The 24,784-nt window shown below is 43.3% G+C and overlaps 1 protein-coding gene across 6 annotated transcripts in view; it reads right to left on the bottom strand.

Annotated features, from left to right (window-relative positions):
- Positions 1-17,815, bottom strand: part of PLEKHA1 (pleckstrin homology domain containing A1) — a 47,533-nt gene extending 29,718 nt beyond the window's left edge. The window contains exons 1-3 of one of the 6 annotated variants that reach the window (XM_053668490.1): positions 17,617-17,815; positions 4,776-4,936; positions 1,701-1,757 (exon numbers count right to left, since the gene is read on the bottom strand). In XM_053668490.1, the coding sequence (XP_053524465.1) occupies positions 1,701-1,757; positions 4,776-4,916 (198 nt within the window). In that variant the 5' untranslated portion in view covers positions 4,917-4,936; positions 17,617-17,815. Of the gene's footprint in view, positions 1-1,700; positions 1,758-4,775; positions 4,937-16,978; positions 17,413-17,528 lie in introns of those variants that run through there. The other 5 variants (XM_053668491.1, XM_037164828.2, XM_037164827.2 and 2 more) reach the window with 5 other exon arrangements.
- Positions 17,816-24,784: the final 6,969 nt, after the last annotated feature.

Genomic DNA, 24,784 nt, shown 5'->3' with positions numbered 1-24,784 from the left:
CAACGAACTGTACCTGCCTGCTGCTGTCCCTTTAAGTACAGCAGCTCTCTTGGAAGCCCATTCATGACTATTTGCCATACTGTTGACCAGTGTTAGAACTTATAATTGTAGCATCTGTTTGTACTTTCAAAAAGAATTCTAAGCCTAAGGTTCCTGACTGATCCCAACTATAAATTCTCAGGTCTGAGTCACTCTAAAGTTTGTTCCAGGAATAAGTTCTGGGGAAAAAAGTGGCATGTCTAAAGTGAGTACAAATTGTACCATTCAAACTTCTGTAAGCTGTGGACAGAGATGAGAGTTAACAGAACTACACGGAGAAGGTCACATCTTAAAAGGGAAGCAGTGGAGAAAGGGAAAGCAGCTGGCCGGTCAGCCTGCTTGCTTAGTAAACAGTTTATTTTTAAAAAGAGCTCCCATTTTTCCATCTGAAACCAATACAACATAATACTGACTGTGAACTATAATTAGAAAAAAAGTTAAAAAAACTACAGCAATCTTTTATTAAAATCAAGTATGAATTAAGTGCCAATACAAAGGAAAAAATAAAAGTAAAAGCACACTTTACCTTGAAAAAAAAAAAATTAAAAGAGCTCCCGTTTTTAGAAAGACGCGAGCAGTGTCTCCCTCGACTGCCCATTCCAATGCAACGGCCCTGTCCACCCCACTGCACCGAGCGTCCAACCGCTGGCAGCACAGAGGTGTCACGGTGCACGTTCACCACAAGCAAGGAAGCGAACGGGGGACCGGGAGCTGACTTAACCGTGGAGTTCCAGGCTTCCCAACACTGGTCTCTGTAGAATTTCAGCTGCGAGCTACCCTGAAGAATTTACTAAGTGTCTTAATTTACAGGACCACTTGAGGTAAACTTACACAGTATTTGTCTCATCAATTTATAGTATATGGCTTTAACATAAATTGTTTCCCTTTAATCTTTCTTATTCAAGGGCTTTTTTTTTAATTAGTGAGAATGAATAGCTCTATTGTTATACTGATAACGAAGTACTTTATTATGAAAAATCTTTTAAACAGAGACACACTTGTAAACTGGTCTGCTGAAGACGGCTGCTGACAGATTCTAGTATGTGCATAACAGTGTGCACATGTGTATTTCTTAATCATATCATGTTGCTACTTTTCACATCTCATATCCTAAGTTATCGACAAATGTATTACGTTTGTGTGAAACACAAAAAAAACACAGGATAAGAACTACCTGAAATATCAAATCCAAATTTTAAAGAAGAAAATGGTGCTGCAAAAATGCTAGAAAAATCAACAAACAAAAAAAAAACCCCAAAACTAGTTGTTCAAACTAGTTGAGCAAAAACAAAAAGCTAAGATAATGGACTTAAAAATCAGAAAGTTTAAATAAGTATAGTACAGACTTAGAAAAATATCTTCCACTTCCCAGGGACAGGACCCAATAGTTAACAGACGTCTCCCCTCTGCTGTTCATATACTTGACCATAGAAGTCAATGTTAACGTCTGCAGTGTTACATCCTATAAGTTAATTCCATATTCTTCCTAATTTTATCAAGAACATCCTAAACATAGTAATCAGGCACTACTTTCAGCATGATATGCACCAGACCATCATCATTAAAAGACACAGAAAGGAAATTTGCTCCCTTTATTCACACTCCCATTCTGAGAGATTTTAATTCAAACATAACTGTAATTGAACACATAGAAAGTCTACCTTTGAAATGTAGGTAAGTTTAATGGCTCCAACACGAGATGATCCAGAAGGGAGGTTCTAGAAACAAATTATTATTATATAGTTAATATCAACATTATGAATTTATTTTATAGTTTTCTACACATTTAAAAAGTCAATGAATTAGATTTTTTAATATCACATTTTACGAATCAGCTGTTTCAGTTGGAGGGTTTACTAGGTCTGAAACCAAGGTGACAAGGTGGTTAACAAAACTGAAGTCCACTCTGTTACACCTTAATAGATTTTATAACTAAAAAGCTGTTTTTATCATTGTAGCTAAACTTATTTTCTTTTTCGTGAGCTTAAAAAGCCATAAACAAGATAAGATTTTGTTCCTCAAAGCACTGGTGAAAATATTTAGAGACATAAAACAATCATAACAAATGTCCAAAGACTATACATACTGCTTAAACCCCAGTAATACACTAGAGTGGATTTTGTAAATCAATGGTTAGCGAGAGATAAAGAAGACAAAGCAGGAAGAATGGTCCCTAAGGACAGGTGAACCAAATTAATTTACTTTCATTATCAGGGTTATGCTGATCAATATGACGTGTTACAGCTTTGTAACCATAAACGACTAGATCGAATCATGTGAAATTGCCAATTTTAGTACATGAAAATACTGGTGCATTGGCAATTTCGTGAGGTTCTAGCTAATGTAACATTCAGTAAGACATTTTACTAAAGTCCTCATGAAAGATGCAAGCCCTTATTAATACATCAAAGATGACACAAAGCTGGCACTGAGGGCCAATACGACGGCTGGCAGAATGGACACTGTGAGATTCTTATCAGTTGGAAAGAAGAGATAAAATTGCTTAGAACGAACTGAATAAAAGGACAGTTTTAAAATTCTGCACTACATTCCAAAAAACCAACGTGCTAATTACACCATAGGAACCTGCCCTCAAAGGAGTTCACCCGGAAAAGACTGAGCTGAGCACAAACTTGAGGAGATACCCGCTGCTACAGCCAAAGCGAAGTAACTCTCCAAATATGGCTCCGGCTTCCTTTGCCCATGCTGCTCTTTGAGCACTGAATACCCACTTCTCCACCTCTTGACCAAAATTATATCCATAGCTGTAGGTCAATTTCAAGGGTTACCACCTCCACAAAGACTTGAACTCCCCCCTGCTAGCTATAAGCACACCCTTCCTCTGCATGTGAAGTTTGTTTGCTTCCATGTAATAAGCATATTCTATTTTGTACTTAGCATCTTTTAACTCTGTTTACATGGAAAGTACTAATAAACAAAGGAATTCTGAGGAGGAGAACCTGTTATATATAAAGATAGAAAAACAATAAAGGGTTTTTAAATAAAATTCAAGAGAAACCATATGTAAGTTAACAGGCAGAACAGTATAATGGCTTGCACAGGGGAGGAGGACAGATATGGAATCTAGTAAATAGTAATTAGAAGGAGTCAAGGGGTATTAAATCACTTTCCCCCTTTGGGAAATGAGTTTGGGAAGGGCTTGTGCCACAGATAAAGATGGAGTTAAAAAAGGGAGAAATCTGATTTACGTTTTAAAAAAAGGGGAGGGGGGATAAAGATGAACTTTTGACTTCCGCTGACCTGTTCCTTCTCCCACTGACTCTGGTCAAGTAAATAAAGATATTAATCATGCAGTTGCATAGCCAGGTTACTGCCACCCAGGAAAGCTGGTCACACCCAGAGATAAGGGGGTAAAACTGGTTATCAGTAAGCTCTCAAGAATAAGGACAGAGAAAAGAGAATTCCTAGCACAAAAAAAAAAAAAAAGTTTCATACAAAGTCAGCATTCAAATAATATAAACAACTTAAAATACAAATTATCCTCTAAAATTTGAAAAGCTGCATGTGGATAAAGGTCTAGACTTACTTTATAGAGAATCAAAGGGCAAACGTAGGATTAATGGGTAGTAGACACACGGAACTCGATGATGGCTCACAGAACAAATAAAATTAAAGCTGTCTCAAACATACACTTTTTAAAATCTAAAAAGTATACAACATATGTATGCTTATGTATACATATGCCTGAGCATATGTATATTTTATCTAATCTAAAATCAGTATAGGGCCCTGGCTGGTGTGGCTCAGCGGATTGAGTGCTGGCCTGAGAACCAAAGGGTCGCCAGTTCAATTACCAATCAGGGCACATGCCTGGGTTGCAGACCAGGTCCCCAGTTGGGGGTACACAAGAGGCAACCACACACTGATGTTTCTCTCCTCTTTCTCCCTCTCTTCCCCTCTGTCTAAAAATAAATAAATAAATAATCTTTAAAAACTAAAATAAAATAAAATCAGTATAGGATAATAAAGAATACTAGACTAGTTGTCAGGGGACCCAGTTCCCACGCTGTGCAATGGAACGTAACCTACTAACAGTCCCTGCTCTTCCCGGCCTTTAGGTGCCTCACGTGCACAAGAAGCCCACCAGACCGATGGACCTGGAAGTCTCCTAAGGACGCATCCTGGCTTGTGCACATGCGTCCTCACAAGACCCATCTCAATCTGCATAAAGCCACAGGTGAATTCAAAACTGCTCCACAGGTGATCTCTAAACCAAGGTCTCTCACAGATCTTAAAACTAAGACTCTCATTTTGAGTTTACAACATTTACCCCTCGTGATTTGCAAGGCAACAAAACAAAGTGGATTTCAACTCATGAATGGCATTACAATGGCTGACTCCAAGTTTCACAAAATAAAAAGGACCACATACATGGAAGAGTGTCAGTTTAGTTTAAGCAGCTTCTTTCCAAAAAAATAGTAGTCTCTATCTTAGAGATGCCATCTTAAATCTAAATGACTTAAAAATTGTCTGCCAGGGAGGAAAAGCATATATGATGCATCAATTTTTATCAATAAATGTAGTTTCATCTGATGGAATTGAAGTAAGACACTAGGAGCTGGGGTGCAGGGCAGGGGGAGCACCGCCAGGAGAAACAAACCTAAAGACGTGCCGTCTGGGAAGAGGATCCCTAACGGCAGTAGCGCGTCAAATGCTTTAACAATTAAAACCCGCGCATGCTGTTGAAGAAAGGTGACCCTCTGGATTTTACAAACCTGTGGATTATCCATGTACCACACAAAACTATCTTCTCTGGTATCCAGTATGAAGTACCTTCGAAGAAATTTCCCACTATTTTCATTTTCTTCAATGTCTAGAAAACCACAAATGCGATTCTGACGATCCACATAAGGCATTTCTGAGCTTGAACATTACACTGTAAAAGAAAAACATTAATAGTCATTATTCCTCGGTGGACTTCAAGAATAAAACGTGCTATGGTATGACTTGTTCAACAAGGGGCCCCACTTTTCCACACTAGGTGGGGGACGGTCGATGTAAACACTATATAAAGCATGGGCAAAATCACTTTGAAAATTAAGCTGATGAGCGGTTACTAAGTGCAACTGCCGCACTGATGAAAACAAGAGAGAGCTATTTACCTTACCTGAAAAACGTACTTACTTTTTCCCAAAACAAACCCAAGTGAAACAAAAAATTAGCTATCTAAACTTTAATTTCCTCACTTAAAAATTGAGACAATCTACCTTTCAGATTGTCTTAGAATATTTTTTAAATTCACAAAACAGCAGCAGTAGCTAACTCTCACTGGCTACCTAACCACCTGCTAGGCTTCTGTGCGACTCTTTCCCAAGCACTTTCTCAAAAATGACCCTATGAGCAGGCGTCCTCTTTCCCTTCTCACGCACGGCAAACTTACCACTGAGAGGGAGTGACTGTCCAAGACCCGAGAACTAGTAGGTGAGTAATCAGAATATGAACCCGATCGTTGGCCTTCGAAGCTTGTATCTTTTTTTTTAATTTAATTATTGTTCAAGTATAGTTTTCTGTCTTTTAATCCCATCCCAGTCCACCCCTCCCCAGTAAAGCTTGTATCTTAATCTCTACACCATCTTGCCCCTTTAGAACCTTTTCAACTTCAAAACTAAAATGAATCAAAACAAAGTTAGCTAACATCATGAAAAGAGATAAGCAGGTACTATGTGCCTCTTGAAGGAAAATACAAATATTACCAATGAAGGGAACATACTATAACCAAAAACACAAGTTTTTATCTGAATCTGCTCAAGTATCTAGATCTCCCTACATCCAACTACCAATTTACAGAAAATAAAGAACACAGAGGAACATATTAAACTGAACCAGAGTGATTCAATCAGCAAAAGCCAAGTTGTGTGAAACAACAGAACAAAGAGCCCAGTTTCTTCAGCAAATCAATTACCACAAGGAAAACAAAAGAGAGGGGTTACAGATTTAGAGACTTCAGAAGCATATCATATACTGATTTGGAAGTACTGAAAATTTTATTGCACCAATTAAAGTTGAAAACCATGACTTGGGCAAAAAAAAAAAAAAAAACAGTACTTATAAGTCACTCTTTCTCTGGAAACTAGGTATGTGGTTCCTTCCTGAAGTGACGGATGCCAATGCTCAGACTGCCCTACTCTTGTACTTGTACAACCAACAGCAACACCTTCTGACAGGTTGCATTTATATAACCAGCTCTTCATGTAAAAGGTCAAGGAAAGTTTAACTCACAGTGAAAGTTCAGTGAGCACGCACCCTAACATACTGCATATAAAAATCACCATTCTGTATGTGGCCAGAGAAATGCTGAAACATACCAGAAAGTTTGAAACAAAACTATCCACTAAGTTTGTATGTGTGAGTTATAAATCTAGCATTTAGAGAAGTTAATTTCTTTAAAGAACCCAAAGTTTTAAAAAATTTCTAAATCAAAACCAGAAAAATTAATACACCATACCAACACATCTACAGGTAAAAACTATCAACTTGCATGATACTAAAGGCATGGACCAAAGGAAGAGAACTGAGAACCCAGAGATAAACTTACACATCTATGGCCAACTGATTTTCAGTTAAGTGCCCACGCAGCAATGGGAAAATAGCCCCTTCCACAAACGGTGACGGGACAACTGGATTGACACATGCTAAAGAACGGAACTGGCCCCTACCTCACACCATATACAAAACATAACTGAAAATGCATTAACAGCATAAGAGCTAAAACTATAAAACTTTAAGAAAATAGGTTTATCTTCATGACTCTCATGGCCTTGGATTTGGAGATGAATTCTTGGATTTGGTGGTTGGTTGTAAAAAATAAGATAAATTGGACTTCATAAAAATTTGAAATTTTGCATCAAAGGTCATCAAAAAATAAAACAACAATCTACAAAACAGTAGAAAATATTGCAAAATATATATCTGATAAAGGTCTAGTATCTGATGTGTAACTAACTCTTACAACTGAACAACAAAAAAAGTTAAAAAATAGGCAGACATTTCTCCCAAAGCAGGTATACAAATGGCCAACCAGAACATAAAACGATGCTCAATGTTATTTGTCATTAGGGAAATGTAACTCAATACCACAGTGAGATTCCACTTCACACCCACTAGGATGGATAGAATTAAAAGAGAAGAAAATGAGTTTTGGCAACAATGTGGAGAGACTGGACCCCTCCCAATGCTGCTGGGAACGTAAATGGTAGAACGGCTGTGTAAAAACAGTTGGTAGTTCTTCAAAAGTTAAACACAGAATTACTATACAACTCAGAATTTCTACTGGTAGGTATATACCCAAAAGAACTGAAAATAGATACTCAATATACTTATACATGAATGTACATAGCACCACTATTCACAACAGCCAAAAAGTAAAAACAGTCCATATGTCCAATAATAGGTGAATGGATAAACAAAAACGTGGTCTATCCATACAATGAAGTATTTCCCAGACACAGAAAGAAATAAAGTCTACAATCCAACCAATCAAAATTCCAGCAGGATATTTTATTAAAAAATGACAAGGTGATTCTATTAGACATACAGAAATGAAAGACATAAAAAAGCCAAATTTATTTCCCAAAGAACAGACTTGCACTACTTGATTTCAAGAGTTGAAATAAAGCTCCATGAACAAAGACACTATACGGCTGGTGGACACAGAACAGAATAGCACCCAGGAACAGACTCATACATATGCTGTCCATTGATTTTCAACAAAGACGCCAGGCAATGCCACAGGAGGAGGACAATCATTCAACAAACATTGGTAGAACAATTAGCTATCCATGTGGAAATAAAGTGACTCAAAGTGGATCAGAAACCTAATATAAAAGCTACAATAGCAAAGCTTTAAAATATATACATAGAAGGTCTTTGTGACCTTGGGAGGAGACAAGGGTTTCTTAGATCCTACACAAAAAACCTCAACCATATAATGGTTAATATGTTGGACTTAATTAAAATTAAGAGCTGCTCTTTGAAAGAAACCATTAAAAAATCAAAAGACAAGCCACAGAATGGGAGAAAAATATTCAGTACACATATATCAAATAACTAATGTCCGAGAAGAGGCAAAAAATTATTCTGATTCAATAATCAACCAACCAAATAGAAAAATGGTCAAAAAATATGAAGACAAGCCTACAAAGGAGAATATATAGACAGTAAGCACATAAAAAGATGATCACCATTACTTAAGAAGGTGTCATAAAAAGAAACCATGAGATGCCACTACATACCTCCTAGAATGGCTAAAACACACACACACAAATTACCAAAAATAAAACAAAACAAAACAAAAACCTGAAAATACCAAACACTGACAAGGACGTGGAACAAAGGAACACTCTCAGAGACACTGCTGGTGGGAGTGCAAAATGGAATCACGACTCGGGAACACAGTTTGGCAGATTCTTATCAAGTTAAATATACCCTTACCATGTGACCCAGCAATCCACTCCTAGGCATTTATCCATGTGACTCGAAAGCTTATGTTCATACAAAAACCTGGATGGAAATGTTTATAGCACATTGTTCAGAGCTGGCAAAGTAGAGACAACCCAAATGTCATTCATTTAGTAAATGAATACCGTGGCTCACCCAAAACAACGGAGTACTAGTTCGCAGCATAAACTGTGCTATTGATACCTGCTAGTTTGCTATTGATACATGTGGCCTGGGTAAATCTCACAGGTATTTTGCTAACTGAAGAAGCCAGACCCGCAAAGGTTATCAGGACAGATAAACAGATCAGCAAGTAGAGAAAGGGTGATTTCAAAGGGTGATTTTTGGAGTGATGCACGTGTTGTGTCTTGATTGTGGTGGGATCCGTGATTATGCATTTATCAAAACTCACAGGCCCATCCGCAAAAAAGAGAAAACTGCATGGCACACAATTTTTTTTAAGTCAGTGATAAAACAGACTAGAGTTGCTAGGGCTTAGAACAGAGAAAAGGACCGAGTACAAGGGAACCCGAGGGCCCTGAACTTTGTGGCTCAGTTGGGCACTGCTGTACAAACCAAAGAGAAAGGCCACAGGTTTGATTCTCGGGCAGGTACAAGCCTGGGTTTCAAGTTCGGCCCCTGTCGGGGCGCATACAAGAGGAAACATCACATTTCTCTCTTACAATGATGTTTCTCTCCCTCTCTCTCTCTTTTCTCCTTCCTCTAAAAATAAATAAAAACAATCTTTTTTAAAAATAAGAAACAAGAGGTGAGTTTTGGGGTAATGTTAAGTAAGGTATATCTTGATTGTGGTGGAGCTTACACAATTAAATGCATCTGTCGAACCTTATCAAACTGTACACTAAACCATGTAAAATGTACTGTATGTCAATTATACCTCAATAATCCTGAATTTTTCTTTAAAAGATACCACACAAAGGCCCTGGCTGGTGTAGCTCAGTGGATTGAGCGTGGGCCTGCAAACCAGAGGATCATGGTTCGACTCCCAGTCAGGGTACATGCCTGGGTTGCAGGCCAGTTCCCAGTAGTGGACGCACGAGAGGCAACCATACGTTGATATTTCTCTCTCTCCTTCCCTTCCCTTCCCTCTAAAGATAAATAAATAAATAAAAAAGATACCACACACACATTCACCAGAATGGCTAAAATTAAACAGACTGATAGCACTAAACATTACCAAGGATGGGGCGCATCCAGAATTTACGTGCGGCTGCTGGAAATGTAAAGTGGCACCAGCACTATGGGAAAGGCCTGGCAGTAAAGGAAACTTACAACGACCCTATGGTGCAGCCATTCCACTTCTAGTGTGCACTCAAGAGAAATGGAAGCATACATATGTGCAAAGACTAATTCACAAATATTTACAGCAACTTTATTCATAATAGCCCCAAACTACAAACAACCCAAATGTTTATCAATAGGTAAATAAAATGAGGTGTGCCTGTACAACGGAACAGCATTCTATAGTATAAAGGAACTTATGCTACATGCAACAATATGGTTGAAACTCAACTGAAAGCTTTAAATGGATATAGCATACTGTATGTAACAAACTTCAGAAAGTTCATTTAAAAATCCAGTAGCGGCCCTGGCTGGTGTGGCTCAGTGGACTGGGTGACAACCTGCGAACCAAAGGGTCATCAGTTCAATTCCCAGTCAGGGCACATGCCTGGGTGCTGGGCCAGGTCCCAAGGGGGGGGGGCATGCAAGAGGCAACCACACACTGATGTTTCTTTCCCTCTCTTTCTCTCTCCCCTCCCCTCTGTCTAAAAATGAATAAAATCTTTAAGAAAAAAAAAAAACAAAGAAAATGGGGACTCTTACATTTCTGGTAAGAAAGCAAAATGGTATTGGGTTGGCCAAAAAATCCACATTTTTCCCATAAAAATGAAAGACATTTTTCATTTTCACCGATAACTTCACTGCTTTGGATAGTTTCAGTATGTCAGCTACCTCCCATGTGGTATAATGTTGATTGTTCTCAATGTCTCAATTTTTAAAAATATTTTTTTTATTTTTAGAGGGCAAGGGAGAAAGCGAGGGAGAGAAACATCACTGTGTGGTTGCCTCTTGCATGCCCCCCACTTGGGACCTGACTTGGGAGACCTGGCCCCACAACCCAGTCATGTGCCCTGACTGGGAATGGAACCGGCGACCTTTTGGTCCTCAGCCTGGCTCTCAATCTACTGAGCCACACCAGCCAGGGCAAGGATCTTTAAGGAACACACACACACAAAAAAACTAGATAACAGGCTGTTAGAGGACAAAATATTCATAGTCTCAAATATCACCCCAGTTTTTAAATTAATTACAAAGAGGAAAACATTATCTTTATAATGGAGAACTCTTATAGTTCCCTCATTTACCAAATGATTCAGTACCTAATAAATCTAGGAGGTGTGTACTAATGGATATACCACTACCCTCTAAATAGACCACATGTTATATGATTCCAATGATATGAAATATCCAGAATGGGCAAACCCATAAAGACAGAAAACAGATTAGTAGTTGCTCAGGAGCATGCTGAGGAATGAGGAGTTGCCTAGAGATGGGAGGGTTTCTTTTTAGAGTGACAAAAATATCCGAAAATCGATTGTTGGAACAGTTGCACAACTCTGAATACACTAAAAGACAGTGAATTGTACACTTTAACTGGATGAATTATATCCCAATTAAGCTGTTAAAAAATAAAAGAATTACAACCATCTTTGACTCTAGAGCACACAGGGAACCCTCGGAAACATTTCGCCTCCCAGACCACTGAATGTTGGAGGACCCCAGGGAATGGTCCACAGACCTCTTCCATTTACAGACACTCGGTCTCAGTGAGCTCACTAACTCCAACAGTCTAAATACTAATGACTTCCAAACTGCTCCCCAGACCAGGAGGCTCTGCTGAACCCCAGATGTCTGGATACAACCACCTGTTCTACAGATCTACTTACAGATCTAACAGGTACCTCACAAACTGAGCTGTAGCTACCCCCAGTTTCTGCCTTCCCCATCTCAGTCAATAGCCACTCCCTTCTTCCAGCTGTTCAGGCAAAAGATCTTGGGGTCACCTTTATTGAGACTTTCTCAGTCCATGGCCAATCCTTCAACAAATCCTGTTGACTCCAGTTTCAAAAAATATCCACAACCCCACCATCTCTCACCACTTCATCGATGCCACTCTGGTTTCAGCCACCGTCAACTCTGGGCTGGAATACCACACGGGCTTCCTTGCTTCTGCCCTTGCCGGCTTCCTTCTATTCTCAGCAACTGGGGCAATCCCATTAAAATATATACTCAACTGGTGATTCACATCACGACGGTACATATTACTTATGAAGATTACTACTCGCCAAGCACTATTCTAAATATGTTTATTTAATCCTTATAACAACAGTCTGACAGATGAGAAAACAAAAACACAAAGGATTTCATCAATATCTTGTCCGGGGTCACATGGTTAGGAAGTGGCAGCGCCAGTATTACAACCAGGGGAGTCTTCCACACTAGCGTGTAGGTCACTCTACTCAAAACGTCAACTTTGGCTACTTACTGGAATTACCTGGGAGCTTCAGAAAATCGTGATGCCTAGGCTGGACTCTCCCCCGCAACCCCCCTGAGCATCAGAAGCTCTGGAGATGAGCTCTAGGCATCAGCACATTTTTCAAGCTCCCCAGATAACTCCAGTGCTCAGCCAAGGTTAAAACCACTGCTTTAATACAACGCTTCTCACTCAGAGTAACCAAAGACCTACAGGCCTCACCTCCCCCATCCCATCCCTCCCCAACCCCCCTTCCTCACCGTCTGGCCAATGGACTCTTGCCACATCACACAAGCTCCCCACTCAAGGCCTTTTAACCCAGATGTCCTCTCCTCAGTAAAGCCTTCCCTTGATACCTTACCTAAAATCGCAAGTGCTCCCAACTGTCCTGCCACTGCCCACCGCTGCATGCTTCTCCTTAGCATTTCCTCAGCATATTCTCCGTAGCATTTATTGCTAACAAACAGTATCATTTACTTATTGACCTGTGTGCCGTTTCCTCGTACTGGAGTGCGGACTCCATGAGAGGAGGGATTTTTTTATTCCTATTTACTATTGTTTCTCCAGTGGCTAAAACAGTGGCTGGCACATGGAAGTCACTGAGTAACTAATATTTGTTGAATGAAGTATTAAGAAACCCATAATTAGTGTAACCAATCTGAATGTTTAATTTCTCAAATGCAAACTTGCTTTTTCTTCATCAGACAAGAAATCATTTAGCAGATTTATCTGACTGGTCTGTTTAGATGACAGAAGGAAAAATGGTCAAACACTCTATTAGTGTTTATATTTATATTTTCAATAAAGTCAGTATGAGGCTAGAATAGATAAAATTATATTATAAAAACCTCCCCATATTTATCCTTGGGTATTACTTATGCTCTACAGGTAGAGTTAGGTAATACAATCAGTAATTAATTCACAGGTAATACTTCATCAGTCAGGAACCAGGAAGTAAGCCCAAAAATTAAAACAAAGTAAAAATCAGAGACAGAAAATAGAGAAAGAAAAAGTAAAGTCTTCACAGTGAGACCTCATGAGGCCCATGGGACTTCACTATCATTAGTTAACCAAATGCTCTGTGACACAACCCTTACTGTCCCAAGTGGCTGGCACACACAGAGCTCACCGAGCACATACAGTCACCAAGGCTCGGACATCCGTGGATTCCAGCACTGACCCCCCCACACACACACCTCAGGGCTCTGGTGCCTAACCAACACCTCACCATCATGCCACACTATACCAGCAGTTGACAAAGGGGGGGGGGGGGATTAGAAGTCTTCCAAGTCTTTAGGGAGAGCGCGTGGAAAGGAACAAGGTAGTCACCCGAAAACAGTGGCAGGGGACACCTAAGCAAACCACTCACTAAGACAAGAAGTGCCTAGAAGGAGACCGGCGCTGCAGTCTCCAGAGCGATGTCTGCCTACGAAATGGCAGGGCCCAGAAAGGGGGCGGCCTTCGGCAGCCTGAAGGCCGGTATTCGGCATCACAAGGAAAGGAGTTTCCAGTGGGTTAAGCAGAAGCTGCAGAAGGTAGCTGGACATGAGCTATCTCGCTGTACCATAAAATCGGGCTGCAACAGAAAACACCCCTAACCCACCTCACGCCACACACTCCCAGGAAACCAAGGGGGCGGATGACAGGAACAAGGAGGTGAGAGCACAGATAGCACATCTCACATTCAGGAGCTCTGTGCAGGGGGTCTCCCTGCGAAAATCTCACCAAAACTCCAGTTTGGTCTCCCACCGGTGCACATCAGTGGCTTGCCACTGCAAATTAAAAGAGAGCTTTAACCCTGCCAGGTGAGAAATACCTGTCCTCTCACCTTTTCTTCTGACCAGTCCCTGTCCAAGCAGATCCCAGGAGAGGGAAGAGAAAGAGGTACCCTGGGGGCAGACCAGCACCCCTCCCTACTCCAAGTGCTTCCAGCAGTGAGTGGCCTGACACGGGGGTAAGGGAGGAGAAGAGCTTTAAATTGAACAGGAGATTGAAGGTTTAAACTGAAACAGATTAGACTGGGGCTTTTAATAGCTGTAAATGCAGAAAAGCTATCATTTGCCCATGATGTCACGAGGCAGAGAGAGAGGGGAAAGAGAAACATCCTACAAATCATACTTAAAAGCAGTAAATGTTGAAAAAAAGACTGTTTTATGTTTGTTCCCAACAAGCTCAGACTGCTCAGTAACCTGATGGCATATGGAACAGCATTACTGCCCTGCCTAACAAGAGGGAAGGCCAGACCTGAGAGTTCCGGGGGGATTTACTGTCCCGGGTGAGATGCTACTTTAGAAGTCCCCTGAGATGCTTCCAAGCTGAGTGCCTGTGAGTGTCCTTTCTACCAGAAGAGGGTGAACTGGATACAGAATCCAGAGTTCAGTAGTTAAACTCATAAAAGTCTAAGCTACATAAAGGGATAAAACTTTTGGAAAATAAAACTATCAGATTGACAAGTCTGATAAGGATTCCATGTAGGAAAAAATTAAGACTTAGAAATTTTTAAATATTTAGGATTCTCAGGCTTAAATATTTAAAAATATCCCAAATGACTGATATTCTTTTACATTCAACAAACATTCCAGTTCAAAAAAGCTTATGCTATAAAGTCCCCAAAACACTATCTTCCTAAACAAAAGCAATTCAACTAATCAAAAGGTCTACCCAAATAAACAGCAGACAAGTTTGCTGAAATAGCTTCTAGGAATAATTATAAGCTGACATATTCTTTATCACAAAGGAGGTACTAGGAAAAAAATTAGAGTTCAAATGGTTTAACATTACTCATTAAGCATAAGAGTCCTACTGCTGTACGAACTATCAACAGGACTTTTGAGTTTTAAATAAAAACACCCCCTATTTTTATGTTTCTAAAAATACCTAAGTATTACAGACAAGCATCTAAAACTACCAAAGTTTCTACTTGAAGAACTCATTTCTGATACCAATCAGTAATTTCCAAATGCTGTGTACTTACAAATGGTCAAAAGATTTAAAACTAAATTTTAGTATTTATCTCCTACTGAAGCCATCTTGTTGTATCACTGCAGATCTGAAGAGAATCACCTTGAAAAGTAATATCAAATTTTAATATTGCAAAATGCTCAAACATGTGGAAAAAGTAGCATTTTTGTATTACCTCAGCTCACAGCTGAGGCGGGCGGTTCCTGCAATAACACTTGAAATTTTCTATCTAATAAAAGCAGAGTGTAACTATTGTTACATTGGAATAATCACTACATTCTATTCAGAACTCTATTTATCTTCCCCATTCTTGAATGACAGTTATTTAAACAAGAATAACTATTTAACATCAAGCAATATTTCAATGGCAAAGGCTGTCTTAAAGTATTCTAATAAATCACTTCATAGATTTCATTCTAGTTACAAATTAACATGGAGTCAAAATAACTGTGGGTTTTGCAGCATGACTCTTAAGAACTTTCAGGCTTAAGGAAAAGTCATCCTTGTAAAGCTGCACTAAGTGTTTCTAGAGAAAAAGCCCCTGTAAAAATATAAATGTTTCTATCTTTCCCGAGTATTTTCCTAGAACCCTTCCAGATCATCATATCCTATAAATGAACAACACAAGTCCTGCGCACAGTTACTTTCAAACAAAATAACCCAATGCTATTCTTAATGTCCTTAAACACTTCTAAAGAGGTCCTTCCGGCTTAGGAACTCAAGGCAGTTTCCTAACAATTGTATACTCATCCTGTTTTACTGTCACTCCCAGTCTATGACGACTAAAATTCACACACTGCCTTTCCTTTTTGCTACACTGCTAAAGCTGGAAAATAAAAAGATGCAAACCTGCTACTTCCCTCTCAACGCAACAATAAAAATACTAATTAACAAGACAAAAATGAGATATGAAGCAGTTTCAATACACGTATCATGTCTCAACCGCCACATTATCCACTGCTTATCAAAAAGGGCAAGTCCACAGCCATCTCCCTTGATGCGTGTACTATAGGTTTATGGCATTATAAAATAAATTGACTATTAACTCACATTCTGCTCAGCTTAAATATACTTGCTTAAATATGTAAGTATTATAAAATGCAATTTCCCTTGGGAAAATAGATTTGGCCAAGATAAGGAGTTTTAGGTTCTGTGTGAGGAAATATTTCTGCCACAAATGTGTAAATATGAAAATTTGAGTATGCAATGCAATATGCATTTTAGTCCAAAAGAATCCTCTATTTTTGAGATAACATTTTGCGTTCTTCAGATAGCAAAGAACTTGTAAAACAGTTTTACAAGGTGATTTCTTAAACTTTTTTTCCTGAATCATATGAAGCTTACCCAAAGTTGCTATGAAGTGTTTCAATGGCATTAAACTAACAAAGTACATAAGCTGAGGGGAGGGGGGTGGCGGGGGATGAAGCAAACTGTTCAGTAGTTCGAAGATAAAAGACAATGGCTTAAACCTCATACAGCGCCGCTGTTCCAGTCATTAAACTCACAGGAAATAAGATTTTCTACTTAGAAAACTAATTCACAAAGGGCAATGACTTCATTAAAGCCAAGAACATCGTATTACAACAGACAAGGATCAAGCCCACAGTAAGGAAGCCAGCATCGCAGGGCTGGGAGGTGAAACCGCAGAGCACAAGGCGCGCGCTGCCTGCTCGCTCCTCCTCGGACCCCGCAGTCCAGGTTCACTACTCACTCCTCTGCCCGGCCGACGGGAGACGCCCGGCTCCGGGGCCCAGCGCACCTCGACCTCTCTCCAAGGCTGTACACACTACAGGCACCAAGACCGCTTTAGTTATGACAACACGTCCCCCCTGTAGGTCTGTCCAGGAGAGTCCACAGAAAGCACGAACTAAATCACAAAGCACCCAGGGCGGCCCCAAAGCGGTGCGGCTACCGGCTGGCCTCGAAGCCCAAAGTCCTGGGTCCTGAACGCCTCCCGGGTCCTACCTGCGTGACCTTGGGCAAGTCACTTTCCACTGCCGCACGGGTCATCTGCACCATCAAGGTGCGAAGCTAAACCACTAACACTGTGACTCTACGACTCAGGGCAAGTCCTACCGGGAGAGCGCGTTGAAATATTACAAAACGCTGCCCAAGGCAGTGGAGTCCCCGTGGGCACAGCCCTGGAGCCGAGCCACTCCGACAGGCGTCGCCCGCCGGGAATCCCCGGACAGCTGGCCGGCGCTGGGAGTCAAGGAGGAGGGCGCGACTCTACTTTTTAGCCACCGAGTTGCTCGTCGGCGACCGCCACCGCCACTGGCCTCCCCGCCCTCCTCGGCCGGACGCCGGGCTGAGGTCAGGAAAACAATAAAAGCAGTCGCGGGAAGGGGACACCGCCCCCTCCCGCCGTTCCCCGAGCTCGCGCGCGCAGGTGAGCCGGCCCGCGGCCTCGCCCAGGTGCGGCGGCGCGGGGCGCACACGTGGGGAAGGGGGCCTTGAGAGTACAGCCCGGGACCCGGCGCCGACGGCCGCTCTCCGCCCGCCGCCCCGCACTCACCTGCGCCCGCCGGCCCCTCGGCGGACGCGCAGCCGCCTCCCAGCTCGCCACAGCCGGCGCGGCGCTCCCCGAGCCCGGCCCCGCCCACCTCGCCCGGCGCGGCGGCGCTCCTCACGCAGAACTTCACCACGGTCCTCAGCCCGGAACAGCCGCACCACCTCGACCGCGGCTCCCACCGGCGTCCAACTGGCGGTGCGGCGCCCACGACGGCTATCCTGCGCACTGCGCACGCGTGCCCGCGCCGCCTCTGCTCCGAGACAGCCGCCGAGATTCCGGAGCGGGCACTGTTCCCAGTCCACGAGACTACAAGGCCCGGCAGGCACCGCGCGGGTCCTTGCGGCGTGGCGGGCCGGGTATAAGATATCTTCCTGGTTCCAGGGGAGGCGGCTTCGGATGCAAAGGGCGGGTCGCGCGCGGAGCTCTGGGCCCCTGTGATGCGGAGCATTCTGGGATTCGTAGTTTTCGAAGACACGGGCTCAGCTCATGGGTGGGACTCAGGGTTGTCTGACATCATCGTTCAGAGCTTCGGGGCACAGAGATCTTTAAAAATAGGCTTGATTCGTTTGCAGATAATCTGTTTGCAAGCTGTCCCACGATCGGTCAAGGAAGCACAAGTTCAGTGGCTGCGGCGTGGCCTGGAGAAAAACGCTTTTACAGCTCTGCGCGCCAATTCTTCCCTCTTAATCATTTCTCCCTAGAACTGTAGCTCCACCTCCTACCCAATAGGACGAGAGCCTGAGAGGTAAACTTCGGGGGTCAGTTGGAATTCTTTGAAGAAGGATGGAGGATAAATATTTATTCATATTGAACATATCTGTTGAGCACCTACTGTGCCAAGTCCCGTGCTGGGCATTAGACATACATCTGAAAACAAGACAAACACCATCATGCTTTCACGAAGCCTGCGATCTGTAAGGGGAACTAGTCCTTATGCAAGGTAGTTACAGATTTTAATGCAGTGAAGAAACTGAGCAAGTTAAAGAGATATTGGGGAGGAGGGGCTCTTAAGCGAGTGTGGTCAGGGAAGACTCAGAGGAAGTGATATTTGACCCGAAACCTGAAAAATGAGAATTATTCAGACACGCAAAGAGCTGGGAATTATATGTCATGCTTTTCACAATTCATGGCACACACCAGGCTCTCCGTAACTGTTCTGTTTGTGCCCTTCCTTTTCTTCTCCTGCATCGCCTTAGGTCACATCCTTCCCTCTTCAAAATCTATATCAACACCCGTCAGAACCTCCTTCCTATATGAAGTCGTCCAGGAGACAAACCAATGTCCAGTAGAAGCACAAACTGTACAGCTGCTAGGACAGAAAACAATTTAAATGCCAGTGAGCCTGGGAACGTGGCAAGACTCCTCACTACTTAACCCCTTCTTTATTTGCAAACCGGGTTAAAAGTGTGAACCCTCAGCCTGGCCTGCTCACTCGATTCTGTTTATGAGGCAGAAAAACTGGACTTGGAGTTTGTCTGTATAGGATTCTGAAGGAAGCTTAGATATTATCTCATCTGAATCCATTTGAAGTGAAAGACAGCCTTAGACTTACCTGCGGAGACTTACTGTGTGGCCTTGGGCAGCATGTGACAGTTTGCTGTACTGGGCCTCAGTGAGCACAACTGCTCACCTTACAGAATGTTCCGAGTCCCATAAACCGATGGAGGTGCAAATGCCTTCCTTGCAAGCTTCATGGACTCCTGTCCCGGCTTTTTCAGAATGCTTATCTTTAACATTTCCAAGATGACTGTTCTGCTAATCTTCTTAGAAATGTTAGCTGCGCAGCCTTGCTGACATCCATCTTCTCAAGGCCTCCTGTCCTCATCTGAACCATAGCTGCGAGTGTTTGGCTTCATCACAGTTTATGAACTGACCAGGACTCTCTTTTCTCTGGTCCACCATGGGGCTTGAGGGTTTTAAAACTGAATGCGTGGCTAACGTTTAAAAGGAGGGAAATTTCACACAAAAATCCAGATGTCACTTGCCTGATCCCTGTAAACATTTCAGCTTGCCTTCCTTAGCTTGAAAGTATGGATGGAGTCTCCAACTCAGGAATTCTAGAAGATTCTAGTTGGGATATTTGGGGCATACTTAAACTGACACACACAAAAAATCTCATTTATCTGCAATCCAAATTCAAATGTAGTGTCTTGTGTTTGATCAGAAAACCCTCCCTTAGAGATCAGCCCCCAGAGGCGGAAAGCCTCTCATTCCCTCAGGAAGCTCAGCCCTCATTGTTATTACCATTTGACATTAGTGACTGAGGGCTTTTGAATTATTCCTTTGCTCTCTTTGCCTAACAAGCCCCGAAGGTTGTTTGACTTTGAGAGCCATATTTACAGACAATGAGGAAAGCCAGAGATGTGATTCAAGTTGCCAAAAACACAGCAAAGTAAGCCCACGGCTACTTGGAGGTTGCACTATAAGGAGAACCTGTTAACACCCTCCCGTGAGGAAGACTCAGGATCAGCCAATACATGCAATGACAAAAATAATAACAATAATATTCTTTCTGTTTTTCCTCCAGCCTTTTTTGGATGGAGAGGCTTATTACATAACAGTGCTTTCAGTGTGTGTGTGTGTGTGTGTGTGTGTGTGTGTGTGTTTTAAGTATGTGGACTATTCTCTTGTTGAAATTACAGTCTGGGAGCCAACCAAGAACATTCAGGACCCGCAGACGGCACTGAGGAATGTATCCCATGGATGCTTGTGCTCTGAAGGCAAGGGAGAGGAGGAGTTTGAATTCCAGAATCTGCCATTTACCTTTAAAATGTCATTGCCGTCCTATTATCATGCCTTGCATGTGTAAAGCACTTGGAAGTTTTGTTCAAAAATATTTATTGAGCTCCTTCTACATGAAGTGTGGAGAAGTCACGTGACCAGCCCAAAGTTGCATAGAAAGTTACTGAGCCGTCACTGCTACCCCTCTTAGTATTAGACCCCCTCCCCTCCAAGACACTTCATCTCTCCTTCCCTGCTTTATTTTTCTCTCCTTAGCAGTGACCACTTTCTTGCACATTACATATTTATCTTATTTATCTTCTGCATGCCTCACTGAAGTATAACCTCCACACAGACGGGGATTTCATCTGTTTTGCTCATCACTTTATTCTCAGTGCCTAAAACAGAAATACCTGTTCAGTGGTAAATGCCACCAGGCCCCTTGAAGGACAAAGTCAAAACTTCCTGGTTCTCAGGCCTTCAGACTCAGACTGAACTTCACCACCAGTTTTCCTGGGGCTCCAGCTTGCAGATCGAGGGATCTTTCGGCCTCCATAACCACATGAGACAATTCAGGTAATAAATCTCCCATATATATCTAGATCTATCTATATATTGTACAAATGTTCTACTAGTCTTTCTCTGGAGAACCCTGACTAATACAGGGGAACTTCAATTCATCTTTCTCAAGTGTACTAGAAAATGAGGGTCTTTAGCACTTCGATTAAATTTAATTTTAAATCCTAGTGCTATGGGTTCTCTCTCTCCCTCTCTCTCTCTCTCTCTCTCTCTCTACCTCTCAGAGACCCAGCCTTTCCCCTGGATAATCAGCAACCCAAGGCAGCAGAAGACAGGTAGCTGGGACCTGACCACAGTCACATGGTCCAGACCTCTGGCAGACTAAAGATAGCATCTTGACCTGAGTTACATTTCAGCTTTAGAACCCTAAAGGACCCTCCTGGCAACTTTCCCATGAGACCGGACAGAGGAACTCTGGAAAAGACCTCAGCACTGTCCTCGAGACCTAAAATGATTTATCACCCTTATCTCACCTCTGACTTATCAGCCCCCAGCACAGCCCTGAACCCTGACCCCACAGTGCCTTGTGATTCTGCCCCAGAGGACCTGTAACCTACACGGCACAGGGGAGTTCAGAACATGGACCTTGCATTCCCCTGGGCAGCACCATTCATGATAAAATAGCCCACACTTCTCCGCTACAATTCTTCGTGTCTAGGGTTTGGCTTTGCGTGTGTGGGAGAGGTGGACTCTTTCCGTTCTGTATGGCACCCTGCCCCGCCTTCTCTTGGCCATACAAATAAGTCAATATCAATAAATTGACTTAGGTAGACCAGAGCAGGCTTGTGATTACTTTTTATTTTCAATCATCGCTGGCTCCTTTAGAAAAAATTCACTTTCACCTGAAAGCTGGAAAGCTCCCCCACCCCCAATCCCCTCCCCCCATCCCACATCCAGCAGACTAATGGCAGGGGCAGCTCTAAAAATAGCTTGCCTTCACCGACCCCCTGGCATGTAAATACATCTTTGTACCCGGCTGGCATTTAATAACTGGGTACTTTATGCTGAAACAAAAGCTGTAATCAGAGTCCAACAATGGAAGCGGCAGGCAGCACTGAACAATACTCAGAATTCCCATGGTGACCCCCACCCCCTGCCGCAGCTGTGAGAACCAGAAGTCTCCAGCATGGATTCCATTCACAATTATTCCCCGAGCTCCGCTGCGGCTTATTCGAATCACAGCTTTCCTGCCTCCACAGCAGGGCTTTCAAGAGGCTGAAAGGGATGCCAAGCCTGGACCCCTGCCAAGTGCAGGTGTGCCGATGGGGGGGCGGGGCTGGTCCCAGGAAGGCTGTACTGTCCTACTGCCACCTGACAGAGCCAGACTGCCCCAGGGCTGGAGACTCCGGCGGCATCAGCACTTCATGCAAGACTTCCTTCAGATAAAAGGGAGCTCTGCGCTGACTTCCTCCCTGGGTACCGCAGCCTGTGCATTCCAGGATAAACCCAGCAGCTGGCTTCTCCCGCCAGGTGCAAGTCCCAGAACCTCAGGGAGGGGCATTTCTTAATCAATGATCCAAGCCCTGGGTCTCAAGCCCCACTGGATGTTGCCCCACTGCCTGTTGGAATCATTGGCAGTACTTAAAAAAAAAAATTATCAGGACAAGACCCCACCCCATACCAACTAAATCCGAATCTCGGAATGAGGAAGTGGCATCGGTATATTTTTCTTTCTTTTTGTTTTGAAGAATAACTGAAATACAGTGTTGTGCACTGAATGTTTGTGTCCCTCCCAAAATTCATATTGGTTGAAGCTCTCACAACCGATGTAACTGTATTTGGAGAAAGGGCCTTTATGGAGGTAATTAAGATTAAATGAGGTCAGAAGGGTGGGTCCCTAATCCAATAGGGACACCAAAGAGCTCACTCTCCTCCCTCCCCCCCAAAACAAGGTGAAGACTTAGGCAGAAGGCAGCTGTCTGCAAACTAAGACTCAGTTCTCCTCAGGAACTGAATCGGCTTGATCGTGGACTTCCCAGCCTTCAGAATTATGAGCAATGAACTTCTGTTTCAGCTACCCAGTGTGTGGCATTGTTACAGCAGCCCCAGCTGACCAAGACATAAAGTCTACAGCTCTTAAGTATGAAGCCCGATAAAGTGTGTGACCACCACCCAGCCCAAGACACATTTCCAACACCTCCATAAGCTGTCCTATGCCAGCTGCAGGTAAGCACTATTCGGATTTCTGTCACCATGGGTTAGTTTTGCCTGTTCTTGGACCTCATGAACATATATAATTGCTCACCATGTTATGTCTAAGTGCTTTTGTTCAACCCTGTGTCCGTGAGATTTATCTGTCATTGCGTGTTGTAATAAGTTTGTTCTTTTCTATTGCTGTGTAATATTTCACTTTATGAATAAGGCACACTTTATTTATTCTGTTGATGGATAGTTGGGTATTTCTCCTATTTCGTTTTTATTCCTGGTTCTTCAGCCCAGAATGCCTTTCTCCTCCAGCTCCTTCCCACTCCTGGTCACGCCCAAATTAAACCTGCCTGCACTGAGAGGCAAGCACTGAGACCCCAGTGAAAACTCATTCTCTCTGAGAATCTTTCTGACCTTTCAGATAGAAATGGTTCTTTCTCCTCTGTGACCGTCCTGCTCCCCATTTTGGTATCCTGCCAGGGGACCATGATTCCCTCAAGGGCATGAGCCATCTCTGAATGCTCTCTGTAGCCTCGGCCCTGAGCACAGTGCCCAGGAGACAGGACGCATCTAGGAAGAGTAGCCTCTTTCTGGGAGGCAGGACCCCTGCCCGGGAGAGGGGTCCTCCTGGCGCAGACCTGGCTTTGGGGAGGGAGGTTGGCAGAAACTAGGTTGATGCAGGGCTAGGGTGGGCCCAGAGGCCCCGAAGGACAGCGGGATAGGTAGTCCAGTGGAGCAAACTGGGCCTGAGCATGGCGCGCAGCTGTTGGCAGCTACAGGTGACTTCATTCCAAGCCCCCAGGCCCCCAGGGATGCATAGCCCCACATGCCTGAGGAGATGAGCTCAGCCACCTAGGAGAATGGAGCCCTCAGGCAGGTATCTATGGGCTCAGGCATGAGGAACTTGGGGCTGTGGAGTCCTGGCTGAGTGGCTGAGTCCTGAACTTTGTCTGGGACACTGTCACATGGGCGTGGTTCCTCATGTTTACTGCCTCCCTTCCAGTGGGACGTTTGGAGCTGCCTGGGACACTGGCCAGGGGAGGCTAGTGGAATTCATTGCATTTCCTGCTGCACGGTCCTTTTGTCTGATTTCTCTCTTGTCTTTCACATAAGTCACTTAATTAAGTAAAGCGTTCAATATGGTTCTCGGTCCCCTGTGGCAACCCCACAGCAGTACTCAGAAAGCTCCATCTCCGGATCAACTGCTCTTCATCAGCTCCTGCCTTTTGTCACACAGAGATGCTCAGCATTGTTTAGGAAGGCTGCTTTTGCAAAGGACTAAGAGAGCACATCGCCAAGACCTACGCTTTGACCTGCAATGCTGCTATGCAGGGATAACATTGGTGCCACACAGACCTGGGCTCAAACCCACCGCTTGCAGGCTGTGTGCCTGTGAGCTCCTCACTCCAGTGTTCTGAGCTTTGGTTTCCTCATTGGCTGATGGATTCCTCTTCTGCACAGAGGCTGTGAGGACGGGGGTTAGTGTATAGTAGGTGCTGTCACAATGGTGTCCAATGGGCCAGCAGAAGAGGCACACGCCTCCTTCTCTCCCCAGCCATATTCCTGGCTTCATGGTCTTTACTTCCGGATGACACACGGGCTTGTCTCTGGAAGCTCTTATGGTTATCCTGAAATGCCCTCCTCCACTGCATTCTGGTGCCCACATGCCACCCGCCAGACTGTTTGTTTTGGATGCAGGAGGCCAGCCAGGGAGTGGCGGGCCTGCCCATGCAGTTCCTTACAACAAAAGTTGCTCCCTGACTCATTGCTGGGAGAAGCCAGAACATCCAAGCACCTATACAAACATGTCAGAT

This window comes from Artibeus jamaicensis, unplaced genomic scaffold (assembly GCF_021234435.1).
Source record: "Artibeus jamaicensis isolate MK-2021 breed Jamaican fruit bat unplaced genomic scaffold, CSHL_Jam_final contig_490, whole genome shotgun sequence".
NCBI classification, from domain to species: domain Eukaryota; kingdom Metazoa; phylum Chordata; class Mammalia; order Chiroptera; family Phyllostomidae; genus Artibeus; species Artibeus jamaicensis.
The sequence above is the reverse complement of the archived record's forward strand: the minus strand, read 5'-3'. Positions and strand labels throughout refer to the sequence as shown.